The sequence below is a fragment of the Spermophilus citellus genome (assembly GCF_964194105.1).
Source record: "Spermophilus citellus genome assembly, chromosome: 1".
NCBI lineage: Eukaryota > Metazoa > Chordata > Mammalia > Rodentia > Sciuridae > Spermophilus > Spermophilus citellus.
The window spans coordinates 74466154-74481469 of NC_138182.1; the positions used below are offsets into that span (position 1 = coordinate 74466154).

Genomic DNA, 15316 nt, shown 5'->3' on the forward strand with positions numbered 1-15316 from the left:
AATATGCCCCATTTTACACCAATTAAGCAGAGCTCTAGGCTTCTGGGCCACAGCCAACCCCAGGCCCAGGGGAACCTCAGCTGTCCCTGAGTCTCATAGCTCCCTATCTGCATAGCCTTACACAGTCATCTCAATGACTTCAAAATACTTAGAAGTTGTGCATTAAAAAAAGGATTTTAGGGTCTGGGGTTGTGGCTTAGTGGTAGAGTGCTTGTGGCATGTGTGAGGTTCTGGGTTCAAGTCTCAGCACCACATATAAATAAATAAATAAAGGTTCATCGATAACTAAAAAAAATTAGGATTTCATGTTGTGAAAGAGTCTGGTTCTTACTTTCTAAATAGAGTCTTCTCTCAGTTACATTGAAAGTGAACAATAAAACTTTTAAGATCACTCTCACCATCAAGAAAGCAATAGTAATTTTAATGTCATTTATTAGTGTTTTGTATTGTAGATGGTTATGTGATAGGTCCATATAAATCATTTCATATGAAATCCCTTGGATAGTGCCTGGCATATGGTAAGTACTGGATAAATATTAGCTACACATATTAACTTTTTCCCACATGAAATTGTCTGTGAAGCAGAGTCCCATTTTACAGTCACAAAGTTCCTAACTGAAACTAAAAGTTCAGAGCCCCTTCCCTCTCCTCTTTTAAAAGACGCTCTTTTTTGGATCAGTTTTTCTTTGTTCGTTAAAACTCAAAAGTGATTTTCCCCAAAGTTTGTTCACTGAGTTCTGTGAAGTAAGGGGATTGGTGAGGTGAGAGCAAGACGAAGATGAAGAAGGGGAATAGGCCACTAGGCTTCTGCATTATCTTAGGGGCATATGCCCTACCGTAGCCATTCCTGCTAGTTAGGACAGCTGGTTATGAAGTAATTGCACAGTTAAGTGTTTGTTTCAGGGCTAGAGACTCCTAGGGTTATGTTCCAGTAAGCCTATCATAAGTTGGAAGTACTCTAAATAGAAAATGCATTTGCTCCACCTCATCTCCTGCACATCCTAGCCAGCACACCATAGAACATCATTGGTTTCCCCTCAAGTCAGCAGGCTGACTGGGAATAGGGTCACTGCCATTGCCTAGCATCAAGAGAGGACCATACTGCATATTGCTAGCTTGGGGAAAGATCCAAATTCAAAATCCCAAGTATGATTTCTACTAAATACATATCGCTTTTGCATTATCATAAAGTAAAAAATTTTTAAGCCCAACCACCCTGAGACTGACAGTACTGCAGATTGGATCACATGTATCATCTTACTCAGTACCATACTGCTCCAAGTCTGGTCTCGATGCATATCCCAGAGTGCTGAGTAAGGTAGGTTGACCAGTTCATCCAATTTGGCATGGCTGATAAATGACCAGAGTTGGCTGCTAAGGGTACTATCAGGGAATTACTCTGGATTTTGTTTTCTGAATGAAAGAACAGCAGAGTAGTAGATGAATTAGGCCTGGGGTAAATACACTTCACCATGGAAAAGTGTCTTTGTAACGTGTAGCTCTGTATAAGGAGACCATTTCTCTGCTGGAGTGGTAAGTAGTCTACACCAATAACTTATATTATGCAGCCACTTGTTGTTAATGTGGGCATGGTGCACTCTGAGAATGAAATTGCTCATGGGTGCCCAGTTCCTTTCCATGTAGGTATCAATTTATGCAAGAAAGATATTTTTATTTTGCTATTTGTGTAAAAATATTAAGTGCACACCTTGTAAAATTCAAGGAGGTCATTACCTTTAGTCCCATAATGTATCATATGGAAACTTCTTTCCACTGCAGTACAGGACATCTGTAATGTGACAAGATTTGTGCTGTCACAGGAAAGTTGGAAAGTTTCATGAGTAAAAGTTTCCAAAGATATGGAAGGACAATAGCCCCAGGTAGGTAGAGAGGTGGGTAAAGCCACAGGGTGAGGGATGTGGACCAGGACTTGAATGATTGTTAAGGGCAAACCAGAAATCCATGGAGAAAATTCAGCCCTAAATACTCAAGTCATGGATTTTAAAATGAAATTACATCATAATGAAATACTTAAAATGTGTTATCAATTGTTGAGTCTACTGTTCTTGCTCTGAGTTAGATATTTATGGAGATTTACTTGGTTGCAGACTACATGTTAAAGGAAACACCTTGGGACATCCCCAGATGTCATGTGTTTTGACCAGAGCTAAAGAGTATTTTGGTCATCTATGAAAGGCAATGCTGTTCTTTCTTATCTTCCCAGGTGGAATATTTCAAAGATCATTATCCATTTCTACAAAGTAGCATTAACATTATATGAAAACCACAAGTAAACATTTTTTTCCCCCATTTATTTTCTTTTTCAGAGAGTGATGGTCTTCAAAATGAAGACTCTGGAGAATTTTAAGTTCTCTATAGGAATTACAAAAATTGAAGGAAAGAAAATTTTCAAAAGGAAATTGTTTTGAAAAGTATGTTTACAACTAACTGATTCTATTGACTATTTTTTTAAATAATAAAATACTTTGAGAAGATTGTATTTATGGTAAAAGGAAACTGGACTAACAATGAGGCCAAAGACTTTTCCTGCCACAACTTATTCTGGGAATAGCCGGCAGAGACTACAAGAGATCCGTGAAGGGTTAAAGCAGCCATCCAAGTCTTCGCCTCAGGGGCTGCCCGTGGGACCAAACAGTGACACTTCCCTGGATTCCAAAGTCCTGGGGAGCAAGGATGCCACCAGGCAGCAGCAGATGAGAACCACCCCGAAGTTTGGACCTTATCAGAAAGCACTCAGGGAAATCAGATATTCCCTGTTGCCTTTTGCCAATGAATCAGGCACTTCCGCGGCTGCAGAAGTAAACCGGCAAATGCTGCAGGAATTGGTGAATGCAGGATGTGACCAGGTAGGCACAGACCTCCTCTGGCTTCCCCTGGGGGTGGTTACAGTGAGGAGCCACTTGGAGGATGTTGGGGGCAGCTAGAATCCTTCGGCAGCTACTCGAAGGCTATGAATTGGTTACCTCTCACTGAAGTGTCTTGAGGTTAAAAATCAAGGGCTCTTTTATGTATCATTGAACAGTTCTCTACTTTGTCTCTAAAACAGTCCTTAGGTGCTTTTCTTCTCAGGCAAGATCCAGAAGTTTCTGAACTCTCCCCAAATTGTCCCGCTTGGGATTGAACACAGAGCCTAAGCATGCTAAGCATGTGCTTCACTACTACTATATCCAGCCCAGTTCTGACCTTAAGATGATGAGAAGGGCTTTCCTACCTCACCTTTTTTTCTGGGGTTTATTGAGGGTTATTCTGAGCTATCGTGGGGAAGGGATTAGCTTTCCTTTTTTTTTTTGTTTTTGGTTCATGTATTTTTAAACTCTTTTTTAGGAGTATTGGTTAATATACATTGGCTCGTCTCTGTTTGCTCCTATTTTAAAAAACAGTTGTTTACACTGTTATGGGAGATGTAAGTATATGCAGAAAATAAGAAAAACCAGAAAAGGCTTAAAAAATCATCAAAATGTGGTGACAGTATGCTTTACCTTCTCAGTTGCACCTTCATTAACGAAGATGGCATCAATTAGACATAAATACACAACTTATAGCCATATTCTTATGCTTTCTTAACAGTGAACATATCTGAATAAAATACAAGTTGAGAATCAGGACAATATAAAATGAAACTAGTATCAAACCAAGTATAAATGTAATTAGTTAGAATGTAACTAGCAAAACTATGATTGTATTATAAAATGACTTATGAAAGCCAGCGCTTTATAATTCATCTGTCATCTTAAAAATCACAATTTTACAAAATAGAAATAAACTCTGTAGTTATGCTGCCTTGCAAAATTAGCTCAGAGCCAGGATGGCGTGAGCACTTTTAGTTTCCTAGAAATAACCTAATTATCTACCCCTGCCATCACAGTTGTAGGAAAAGGCTAAAAGTGTCATCTTTGTTTTCAAAGACAATCTCAAACCTCTTGTGTAGAACTTAACGGAGAAAACTGACACTTCTCAGATGATGTTTGTGAAACAAATCCTGCTATTTTGTAGGGGGCTTCCCTGACACTTGGGGATATACTGGGATTAACTTGTGTCTAGCTAGCATTGTTAGGTTGAGTTGCGTTTGTAAAGCACAGGATCATGAGTAATGTGGTGTGGAGTGTTTTAGCAGTGGAAGCTGACAGCAAAGGCATGACCTTGCTCATGGTAAAAGTATGAAGTTAAATATGCTGCCAAGTGTATTCCCGACAAACAAAAAGCAGTGGTTTTGAAAATAGGAAAGGAGCAGTCCTAGGGAAACATTGCAATAACATTGCAGAGGGGCTTTCAGGCCAACAGTAAAGCCTAAAATCTTCTCCTGTAAATCAATTGCAAACAAAAGAGGCAACCAGAGCCCCGGTGTTCTTTTCAGTTGTATTTCAGCAATGAGAAAAAGAAACAAGTCAAGCAAATAATCCAAAGTACAGGTGGGATCTTATTAGGGTAAAATCCATTAATGATAATTACAGTGCAAGAAATAATGAAGTGATACTGTTTTTTATGTGTTAAAATACAAGTACAGGACAATTAAGGATTGTGATACCAATGAAGTGTTCCCATCAACATTTAATTTATGTTAATTGTTAGTAGAAGGGGCTCCATTGCCATATTTAATGCTCCTGAAATTATTCAGTCAGTTCGGTGTCTAGATGCACCTCCACCCATACCTTCCAACTCAGACAAGGGTGTATTTGCTTTCAAAAATTTTTAGTAGGAATTTCATTATGTGAGCCCGAATAATGTGAGGAAAAGATCAGTGGTGCGTCTGAAGCTGTGTGCATCTGTCAGATAAATCAGATTATTAGAATTCCAGTATAATAGGTAAAGAAAATTCCTACCTTTGTACCTTTCCCCCTTTGTCTCCTATTGTATTCGATGCAGTTTTAATTCAGAGGCAGTTTTGTTCTCCTGTATTTTAATTTTAAGTGCTAACTTTAAATCTCTATTCATCAGAGGGCAGTAAGTGCCTTGTTTTCCCAAGGTCTTGCAGGTGCTAGTGGTGACACCTGCTTTCACATGCAGTATCTTATTTACTTATGTGCATCTAGACATCTTTCCATTTTATCTCGACTAAGAAAACATTCTTATTGAAAACATTCCCTTGACTGGTTGTGAATGAATGCTTTCTTTTTAACTTTTTATTAAAGTAAAATTTACATTTAAAAAATGTATAATTTGGGCTGAGGTTGTGCCTCAGATGTAGATTGCTTGCCTAGCATGTGTGAAGCACTGTGTTCGACCCTAAGCACCACTAAATAAATAAATAAATGTATAAAATGTATAATTTGTAAGCTTACAGCTAGGTGAATTTTCACATGAAGCATATCCATGTAACTAGTATGTATGGGTTTATTTTAAATGAAAATGTCTAAAAGTGAAAATTTCTGGAAAACGCAAAAGACTTAATTTTCTATGTGATGATATAATATATATGTCAAATAATATGATATTCATAATCTTTTGCACATAAATTACTAAAGACTTGTAGAAATTCCTATAGGTAAAAGGAAACTAGGCTAGTAGGTTAATGTTCCTTAAGGGAAGGAGCTGCTCTTTAAATATAGCTTTGAGGAATTGGAATGTTAAGTTTTTGATTACACGTTTCATATTTTGTGTCACTGAATACTTGCTATTGGCATAAGTAATCACTTAAATTTAGCTTTTACTTTACTGCCTTATAACATTCAGTTCTCTTTTAATCTTCATGGTTTCAATAATCATATTTCTAGGTTTTCCTCTTCAGGGTTTTTAAAAGCACTGAATTGATTTGCAGTGATGTTAATATATGTAATGTTTCTCTGTTCCACAGAAGCAGTGGCTTGTGTTTTCCAAGTGGGTTAACAGGTGGAGCACCTCCATGCCACGCTGCAGAGGTGTTGCTGAACTTACTGTACTTAGGAGTGTAGGAGTATAGGTCTTGGGAGAATGAGGACCCAAAGCAATCGCTTCCAGGTCAGGCCCATGGCTCTGGAATCCCTTAGAATAGCAATGCAGTTTGTCAGGTTGTGTCCCCTAAAAGAGGGCTTGGGTGAGAAATCTCTTCCAGATGTAAATACTTCCCACATGCTTTGGCTTCCCTTGAGAAATCAGCATGCTTTTTCTTCTCTTGACAACCTGCTTTCTGACCTTAGTGGAGTCTCCCTCTTGTCTGCTGAGAGGTGCCCAATTTGTGGCTCAGCATCCATATATATTCCTGAATTTCTGTGTCAGCTGTGATTTTCCTAATCCTGATTTAGTCCACTTCTCCTCCACTTTATTGTATGTGTTTAAATCAAATCTTTAATGGAATGAGGATAGGGAGAATATAAACAAAGTGTATTTTTTTTTTTAAAGAAAGAGAGAGAGACAGAGAGAGTTTTAATATTTATTTTTTAGTTTTTGGTGGACACAACATCTTTGTATGTGGTGCTGAGGATCGAACCCGGGCCGCACGCATGCCAGGCAGGGTGCTACCGCTTGAGCCACATCCCCAGCCCCACAAAGTGTTTTTTCAAAACCAAATTTGGTGGAAGGAAAATAGCCAGTAATTGAGATGTACATTCAGAGGCAGCCTTCCTGAAAACAATGACCACTGCGCCCAGGGAATCTGGGATGGATCTGGTTAATAAGCAAAGGAAGTCAAATGCATTTTTAAGCCAAAGGGGCAGAGAGAAAAAAAAAAAAAGTTTCTCCACACACCATACAAGTTCTTCTTCTGATAGCACTGCAAGGGGGTGTGGCCTGAGCCTCAGGGACAGGAGGGTCTCACATGGGAACAGCCCTGGGGTTTGCAGGTGCCTGTGTGCCAGGCACCATCCTAAGCACTTGCCAGATATTATTTCTTCAGAACTGCACAGCAGTCATTTGAGATGGTGCAGCATCCTGTCCCACCTGAGTGCTTGTGAAGTGACCTGTGTGCAGAGTGCTTGTTACACTTGCTTGTTACTCAAAACAAGTGACGGTGTCACTGAGAGGAAGCAGTCAGTGCACTACTCTCTGAGGGTGGTCTTTCAGAGATCTGGCTTTGATGTATCCTGTGTTCACCGCTGCCCTTGTTGCTGGATGGCTGCTTCTTTTTCAGGTTCTGTGTTTCCATGTGCCATGACTTCTCCCCCTTTCCCTCATGTTCACTGGGGCATCCTGTTGTCATTTATCTCCTCTCTCATTTCACTGGACCTATGCACAGAACTTGCTGGCTCTCCATGCTCTGTCTTGCTCCAGCTGCAGATTTTAGTCCACAGCACATGCTCCCTAATTTCCCAATACCAATGAGCTCTCTCTGATAAGGATGTGCAGTAGGCCTTCTCCCAGATACCCCTTTCTACTTATTGATTCTCAAATGACTGTTTTAGTCAGCTTTTTCGCTGCTGTGACTGAAGGACCTAACCAGAACAGTCTTAGAGGAGGAAAAGTTTATTTGGGGGCTCACAGTTTCAGAGGTCTCAATCCATACACCACAGGCTTCATTCCTCGGGGCTCATGTTCAGCACACTCCACTTGCCAGATACCATATACCCCAAAGCCATGCCCCTGATGCCACCTCTAGCCACATCCCACCTGCCTTCAGTCACCAATTAATCCCATCAGGTGGTTAATTCACTGATTTGGTTAAGGCTCTTGAAACCCAATCATTTCTCCTTTGAACCGTCTTGCATTATCTCGCACATGAGATTTTTGGGGACACCTCATATTGATACTGCCTGTTATAGGTGACGAGTTCTGCTTCCTCACATGTTGAAGTTTGAACATTAGAGAAGCACGAGGAGGCAAGCTTATAAAGCAGGGTTTACTCTCCCAGGAGGGAGAAGGGGGCCACAGCTGGTATCCTGGTATCCCCAGAAGCAAGGTGTTCTGCCCTTTTTATGTGTCCTAGGCTTCCTTTGTTTTCCTGCCCTCTTCCCTTGTCTTTCTCCCTCCTGGGCCCAGGATTGCTCAGTAGGATGGGAAATAGGTGGGCTGAAGGGGGAAGGGCAGGATGGAGCAGCCCAGGACACATTAATTAACTTTATAGCTCCCTGTAGGGAGGGGCAGTTCTTGGGACAGGTTACCTTAGCAATAGGTTGGAGCAGGGGTGGGTTCTTGATAAGGGTGGAGGAAGGGCTCTGAAGGAATTAACATTTCCATCCCTCAGGGGACAGTCTTCCAACTTGCAGGACTCACTCAAAATTGGCCTCCTTGATCCGACCTGACTCAATGTACCTATCTATACTGACTGCCTGTCTAATTCTGGCTTCAGTATTCAAACCATAACAGGGATTTTTTTTTTTCCACGTATCAGTTTTGTTGGCTAGTTAGGTCCCCTCCCATCTGGGTTCTAGTATCTTAAGGCTCAGTTTATGATGATTTTTTTTTAACCACTGGATCTTCCTTATGCTTCACTGGGAGATGAGCTGTTCCTATTTAGACTTCATAGCAACCTCACTCATAGGCAGTGGATGCACAGGCCTTGTGTTGGCAAGTTGTTGTGCTCTTTCCTGTCTCACTTTCCCTCTGTTTGAGGACTGGATCCTGGAGGTTTATTCCTGTGTATCCTGAAGGCCTTCCAGCTGCTTCTCCAGGGCATGTGTTCAGTTAATATTTACTGAAGCAGGGCTGGGAATGTGACCCAGTGGTAGAGTGCTTGCCTAGCGTACACAAAGCCCTGGATTGAATCCCAGCAGAAAAATAAAGTACTGAAGCAGAGATGATCCATAACTAATCCAGGTGAAAGCCCTCCCCTCTAGTGTCAGACTTGGAATAGATGTTTTAGTGAAAGGCAATTTTTATATTTATTCTGTTTAGTTCTAACAGTGTATGCATTATTGAGGGCTGGGGCTTTGTCTCAGTGGTAGAGTGTTTGCCTAGTATGTGTGAGGCACTGGGTTCATGCCTCAGCACCACATAATTGTGTCCATCTACAACTAAAAATTAAAAAACAAACAAAAACAATATGCATTATTGAGAAAGACCTAGAGAAACATTAGCACTAAACTGTTGTTTTCTTTTGTCTTGGCGACAGGCAGAATCCCACCCCAAGATTGTTTCACTGAAATAAAGGTTTTTGCTAATGAAAAAAGGAATTTAGATAACATATACATTTCCTCTTCCTCCTTCCTCTGGAAAGGGAACCACTTTTTTGGTGTGAATAATCACACTGCCCTGAAATACTAATAGAAAGAAGAAAGAAACACTTAGGTTTAGGAATGTCAGTAATTTAACAGGAAGTCATATCACAATGGCTTTTGGGTGTAGCAGTTCCTTGCCTTTTCCCCACTCTTTTTTTTTTTTTTAAATGCCTTTCAAATCAGATTTGACCCTGACAAAAGGTAAACTGTATCTTTTAAAGTAGGATTTAAAATTACCTTAGGGCTGGGGGTACAGCTCTGTGGTGCAGTGCTTGTCTAGCCTGTCTAAGGCCCCTGGGTTCCATCCCTAGCACTGCCAAAAAAAAAAAAAAAAAAAAAAAAAGTAAATAAATACATACTTTTTAAAAAAAACTTAAATTACTTTGACAATATACAAGCAGATTATATCTTTCTGTGTCCTACTCCCACTGTACAGTCTTTACTAGCTACTAAAATGTGTTCCTTGTGTAGGTTTGGAAAATATGGAACAAGATAAGAAGAAAAGACTGCCTGCCTGTAATTCTTCACCCCCAGATATGATCACTCTTAATTAACGTTTTGGGTATAAAAGTGGCCACCTTTTTTCTAATGAAAACGTGTACAATGTTATATATTATAAAACAAGGTCTATATGTAACGTACACATCTATTTTTCTTCACAGAATGCGGTTACATTGTGCATGTTGTTTGTGACCTGCTTTCTCCCCTGTCACCCTTGAGTACTCTTCTCTGTCAGTTCCCTCCCAAAACCCCTCTGCAGCTGTCCTCTGCTCTTTGGGGCCCAGGTCTCTGCCTTCACTCCTGAGTTTGCAGTGCCTTCTGCCATCTCTCCTGCCCTTCAATCAGGCCTTTCCTGCTCAGCACCCTCCTCCAAGGAGAGTGCATTCTGGAAAGGGAAGATTCTGTCACTTCCCTTTTGGAAACTTCTCACTGCCCTTGGGATGGTGCTCTGGAGCCTGTGGCCTCAAGCCACACCCATCCCTGCCATCCTGCCCTGTGACTTTGTCTGGTTCCCAGCACTGCCCACCCCCACCCCAATGCCCATTTCCTCTTGATGGCTGTCTTTTCTTTTTTTTTTTAACTCTTTTTTATTTTAAAGAGAGAGTGAGAGAGGAGAGAGAGTGAGAGAGAGAGAGAATTTTTAATATTTATTTTTTAGTTTTCGGCGGACACAACATCTTTGTTGGTATGTGGTGCTGAGGATCGAACCCGGGCCGCACGCATGCCAGGCGAGCGCGCTACCGCTTGAGCCACATCCCCAGCCCTTGATGGCTGTCTTCGTGTCAGTGATTCAGAAAAGCCTTTTGATCTCCCAGTATAAATGAGACCCCTGCGCGCTCTCATTATACCTTAATTTCCCCATAATACTTTTTATCAGAACTTGTTACTAAGTAATGGTGCATTTGTTGAATATCCACCTCCCTAAAGTCTTTAAGCCTATGTGGTGGCAGCTTTGTTCTGGTCAGTATGCTCTAGGACCCAGATTCACAAGCTCTCAAAAACATGATAGCCAGGTGTGGTGGTGCATACCTGTAATCCTCATCAATTTGCCTATAATTCCAGGGTTTAGGAGGTTGAGACTGGAGGATTACAAGTTCAAAGCCAGCCTCAGCAATTTAGCGAGACCCTAAGCAACTTGGCATGAGCCTGTCTCACAATAAAAAAGAAAAAGAGCTGGGGATGGCTCAGTAGTTAAGTGCCTCCTGTACCAAAAAAAAAAAAAAAAAAAAAGGCGGAAATGATTCTGCGATTTTGTGTGGTAGGCAAATGGCATATTATGAGAGGGGTTCTTACTAAGTGTCTGAGGCTACCCACTTTCTTTGTTACAATGGACTTTTGAGGATTGTGTCTTTTCTCTCCTCCCTGAGTTATTAACATTTGTAAGTGGTGCAAGTCCTAGGTTAACAATGGAATCTGCAGTTTTGGTGGATTTGCAAGAAAGAGCTGGGCATTCAGGCAAATGGACAAAACCTACTCCCTGGGGAGATGGACAAGCTGTGCAGGTACCTGGGAGCAGTGCTTTCTGGCGCCCCCAGCTCAGTTTGCTGCAGTTTCTTGGCTGGTTTGGGAACAAGTGGCTACCAGTCTTCTGAGGTGTTGTTTTCTGCTGCCCTTAGAGAGATGAATTCCTGAACTCTACAAGCTTCTCCCATTATCCATGCATGCAGCACAGGTATTAGCATTCTCTGTCTGTGCCATTATGTGAAAAATGTTGAAAATCACAGATATGGTTTGCTTAACACCTGTTAGGTCACACCCAACAGTTTCCTGTTAAGAATATTATTTGCTGTCAGGTAGTTGTCGGGTCCAAATTGTACAGCCAAGGTTAAAAATCACCATGCCCTGGAACCTCAGCTTGATGCAAGGGGTAGGGTGTTAGATGAGAGGTTCTGGGTTTTAAGTCTGGGTTTGCATGCAGTCTATTTGGGGACTTCTTTTTAAACTGTTTCTTTCAGAACCAAACCATTTGTGGATTTAAAGAGCAGAGGAAGAAACTAATAAGGAAGGCTAGGATTGTGGTTCAGTGGTAGAGTGCTTGCCTAGCATGTGAGGCACTGGGTTCGATTCTCGCATCACATATAAATAAGTGAATAAACAAAGGTCTATCGACAATTTCAGTAAATAAATAAATAATCAAAAAAAGAAACCAACAAGGAAATTGAATTTTTAAATGTTGTCTAACAGTAATCTCTTTTAGAACAATTTTAAAAGAGTCATTATGAGTTTCAGACTTAAAAAAAAAGCCACATCAGTTAATCACAGTCACTAGCCAGCTTCTCTTTATATGGATATTAAAATCAAGTGACCGGATGCATAATGCATCCACTATGAAATTTTAATATATTAGGTTTTACCAATCTTTGATTTCTTTATTTTGTTAGTGGCATATTTGGAAGAGAAGGTTTTTCTTTTAATAATCATATTTTTCTAATCTTAAATTTTCTATAATTGACTTATTTTATTAGTGGAACAATTTGAATTTCGATGTGTTCTTGATGTCTTACTGTAGTGTGGGAAATGATGGGAAATTTCTCTTCCCACTTTACCATTCCCCTGTCTTTCAGGCTACCACATCTTTTAAAATATGGCCCTGTACAAGCAGTGGGTAATCTGGCCCTGGAACTTAGTGGTGCTCCAGGTGTTAGAGGCAGGCTGACCCTATGTTGAAATCCTGACTGAACTTGCTTGCCATGTCTGTCTGTCTGTCTGTCTCTCTCTCTCTCTCTCTCTTTTATTTTATTTTATTTTTTTTTTTGCGGTACTGGGGATTGAACCCAGGGCCTTGTGCACACTAGGCAAACCCTCTACCAGCTGAGCTATATCCCCAGCCCCAGCTTGCCATGTCTCTTGAGAACTGAGCTGAGCTGCCAACAGGCATACTACCCATAGGTAAAACAGGGAGGATAGCTGGAGGTGAGCAGGCAGGTGGTTTCCATGTTCATGTGCACCAGGTGGCATCTCTTCAGTCAACATTCCAGGCAAGAGGCAGGGGAAGGGCAGCAAACCACCACTGGAGCCCTCGCTTTTTGTCAGGGAGCTTCTGCCACACCTAACTGGCCAGGATCTGGGAGTCTAAAACAACCTTGTAAATGGATACTTTGATTGGGCACATGGTCACTCCTAACAAAACTGGATCAGGAAGAAAGAAACCATGGTAGAACTGTGTGTCATCAACCATGTGGCACCAGGGCAAATGACTTTCTTTCTGATTCTTGAGATTATTGGGGTAATAATTATTCCTGCCTCATGAGTTGCCCTGCAAACCCAAAAGAATATTTCTCTGGTGGCTTATGTATGTAGTTGGTACACAGAGATGGCAGCCAAACCCCAGCCCTGTGTTATCAGTGAAGTAGTCTAAGAGCTGGGTTTGGGGCACTATGGCATATTTTAATAAATAATAAGATTATTGTTCTCTTACCAGCCTCGCAGCTACTGGTTCCCTTTCCTACAGAAGTCACATGAAGAAAATATGCTTAAATTCGGGGAATGTGTGTGTCCTTGTGGCTTTGATATGTATTTGGGGTTATGACATTAGAAGAATTATTAATCATGTGATAGAAATAAAGGTTGTTTTGTACAGAAGTAAATGATTAACAGTGAAAATTTCCCTAGCCAACAAGTAAACAGTCAATGTAAACTTGAAGCAACTTCATTTGATTTATAAAAGCTTTTATTCGGTGAGAGAGCCATAGTAAAACTGGTGGCATTGGCATCTAGGAGGCCCAAGAATGTGGCTGAGCAGAGTGGAACAAATTGGACTCTGTGCCGGCTGTCAGCCTCAGAGTAAATTAGAGGAGACCTCCGGGACACTGCATGTGGCTCTGTCACCTTTCCTTTCGGCCTCCATGCCAAATGGCTTCATTGAACCCTGCTGTTTTGGTGTGTCCGTTTTTTTTTCAGGTGTTTTAGGCTAGAAATGTTTGAGCAAGAGGCCTCACCTTGTATCCTGGAATCCTGCTGTGATTGCTTCCAATCTGGCATATTTGCATCTCTACCTGTTTGAGATCCCTGCTAGGGCAGCAGGTAGCTTTCAGAATTTCCTTGGTAGTTTCATAATTCTTTCTAGACAGGAAGATGTGCCTTCTGTCTCTGTCTGGGCTTCTCTCTCACCCCACCTCTTACTCTCTCCCTCACCCTTCCTCTGGCACAAGAAGTTCCTAACAGAGAGGCTGAGGCCTTTATCTTGGACTTGACTTTCGTTCCAGTCTTCACTTCGGTCATTATATTGATGATACTTTCCCTAATACCTACTGTTTTTTTCTAAGTGATTTTCAAATCTGTCTTCTTGCTGCAAGAACCCTTCTCTATGCCTGGATTCTTCTAAATAGTCCACAACCCAATAATTCTTCAATAACCTTTTTCCAAATGCAGCTATCAGCCACTCCTTGGTAACCACCACACTCTTCCTTCTGTGATCTGATCTCTACTTAGTAATCAAACTTCATTATTTCTCCTGTTACTGGTCCAGACCTCCTGCTTCATTTGGGTCTGCCTTTTACACACCACCTGCCACCAAGCTGTGTGACTTTCTCCTGCATTGTCTTTATTCATGCTGTCATCCCACATGAGCGTACTACCCCCCGCCCCCCCAGCCAGCCAGCCAGCCAGCCATAGCTCCCCCTCCCATGAAGTCCTGCTTCCACCATCCTCTCCAGCCATTCAGTCCAGCTCAGGCTGAGGTCTCACTTTTCCGAATTTCTGTTTGTGTCTGTACCATTCTGGAAATCCTGGTGTGTCTACATGGGATCTTAGAGATTTATTACTCCAACCCAGTCTTTTCACTGTTAAAAAGATAATGTGGTCAGAATTACTGCAGAGCTAATGAGCATCTGAGTTTCAGCTAGAAGCTTCTTGGTTGCATTCACGGGACTTGAAAGAGAGACAGTTCTCCTGATATATTAAAATATGACATTCTCGTGGGTCTGGGGTTGTGGCTCCATGGTAACATGCTTGCCTAGCATGCTCGAGGCACTGGATTTGATTCTCAGCACCACATACAAATAAATAAAATAAAAGCCCATCAACAACTAAACACTATTTTAAAAAATGTGACATTCTCACATAGGAAATTTCATCCATTAATCCATTGCCCAGAAGGCAGTTACTGTTATTTAGTTATGTACATACTTCTTTTTTGGGTTAGGTTAGTTTTTGTTCTGGAGAATTTTAGAAAGTAAAACAGCATAGTGAAATGCCATGCATCACCTTACTTTAAACAGTTATCAGTACACTTTCTTGTTTCTTCTGTCTGTTGGATGTTGTTGTTGTTCGTCTAAGGATTGAACTTAGGGTGCTTAACCACTCAGCCATATCCTCAGTCTTTTTATTTTTTTATTTTGAGACAGGGTCTCACTAAATTGCAGAGGTTGTCCTCAAACTTGCTATCCTTCTGTCTCAGCCTCCCAAGTTGCTGGGATTACAGGCATGTGATCAACTCAGTGAGACCCTGTCTCCAAATAAAAGACAAAGACTACCAAAACTGACACAAAAAGAAATAGGAAAGCCTAAATAGCTTAATTTCTATTAAATGAAATTCAAGAAACATAAATTATGTCATTTGCAGGAAAACAGGTGGAACTTGAGACCATTAGGTTAAGCAAAATAAGCCAAGTTCAGAAGGTCAAGCAAGAGTCCTATGTTTTCTCTCATTTGTGGAAGTTAGAGCCGGAAAAGGAATAGAAGGGGGCAGGGTGGCTCTCATGAAAATTAAAAGGGAGCTCAATAGAGGA

General features: G+C 41.1%; 1 protein-coding gene across 1 annotated transcript in view; it reads left to right on the forward strand.

The window, feature by feature from the left end:
- Window positions 1-15316, forward strand: part of LATS2 (large tumor suppressor kinase 2) — a 74650-nt gene that overhangs the window by 10630 nt on the left and 48704 nt on the right. The window contains exon 2 of the mRNA XM_081286709.1: window positions 2328-2867. Coding sequence (XP_081142835.1) covers window positions 2529-2867 — 339 coding nt within the window. The 5' untranslated portion in view covers window positions 2328-2528. The remainder of the gene's footprint in view (window positions 1-2327; window positions 2868-15316) is intronic.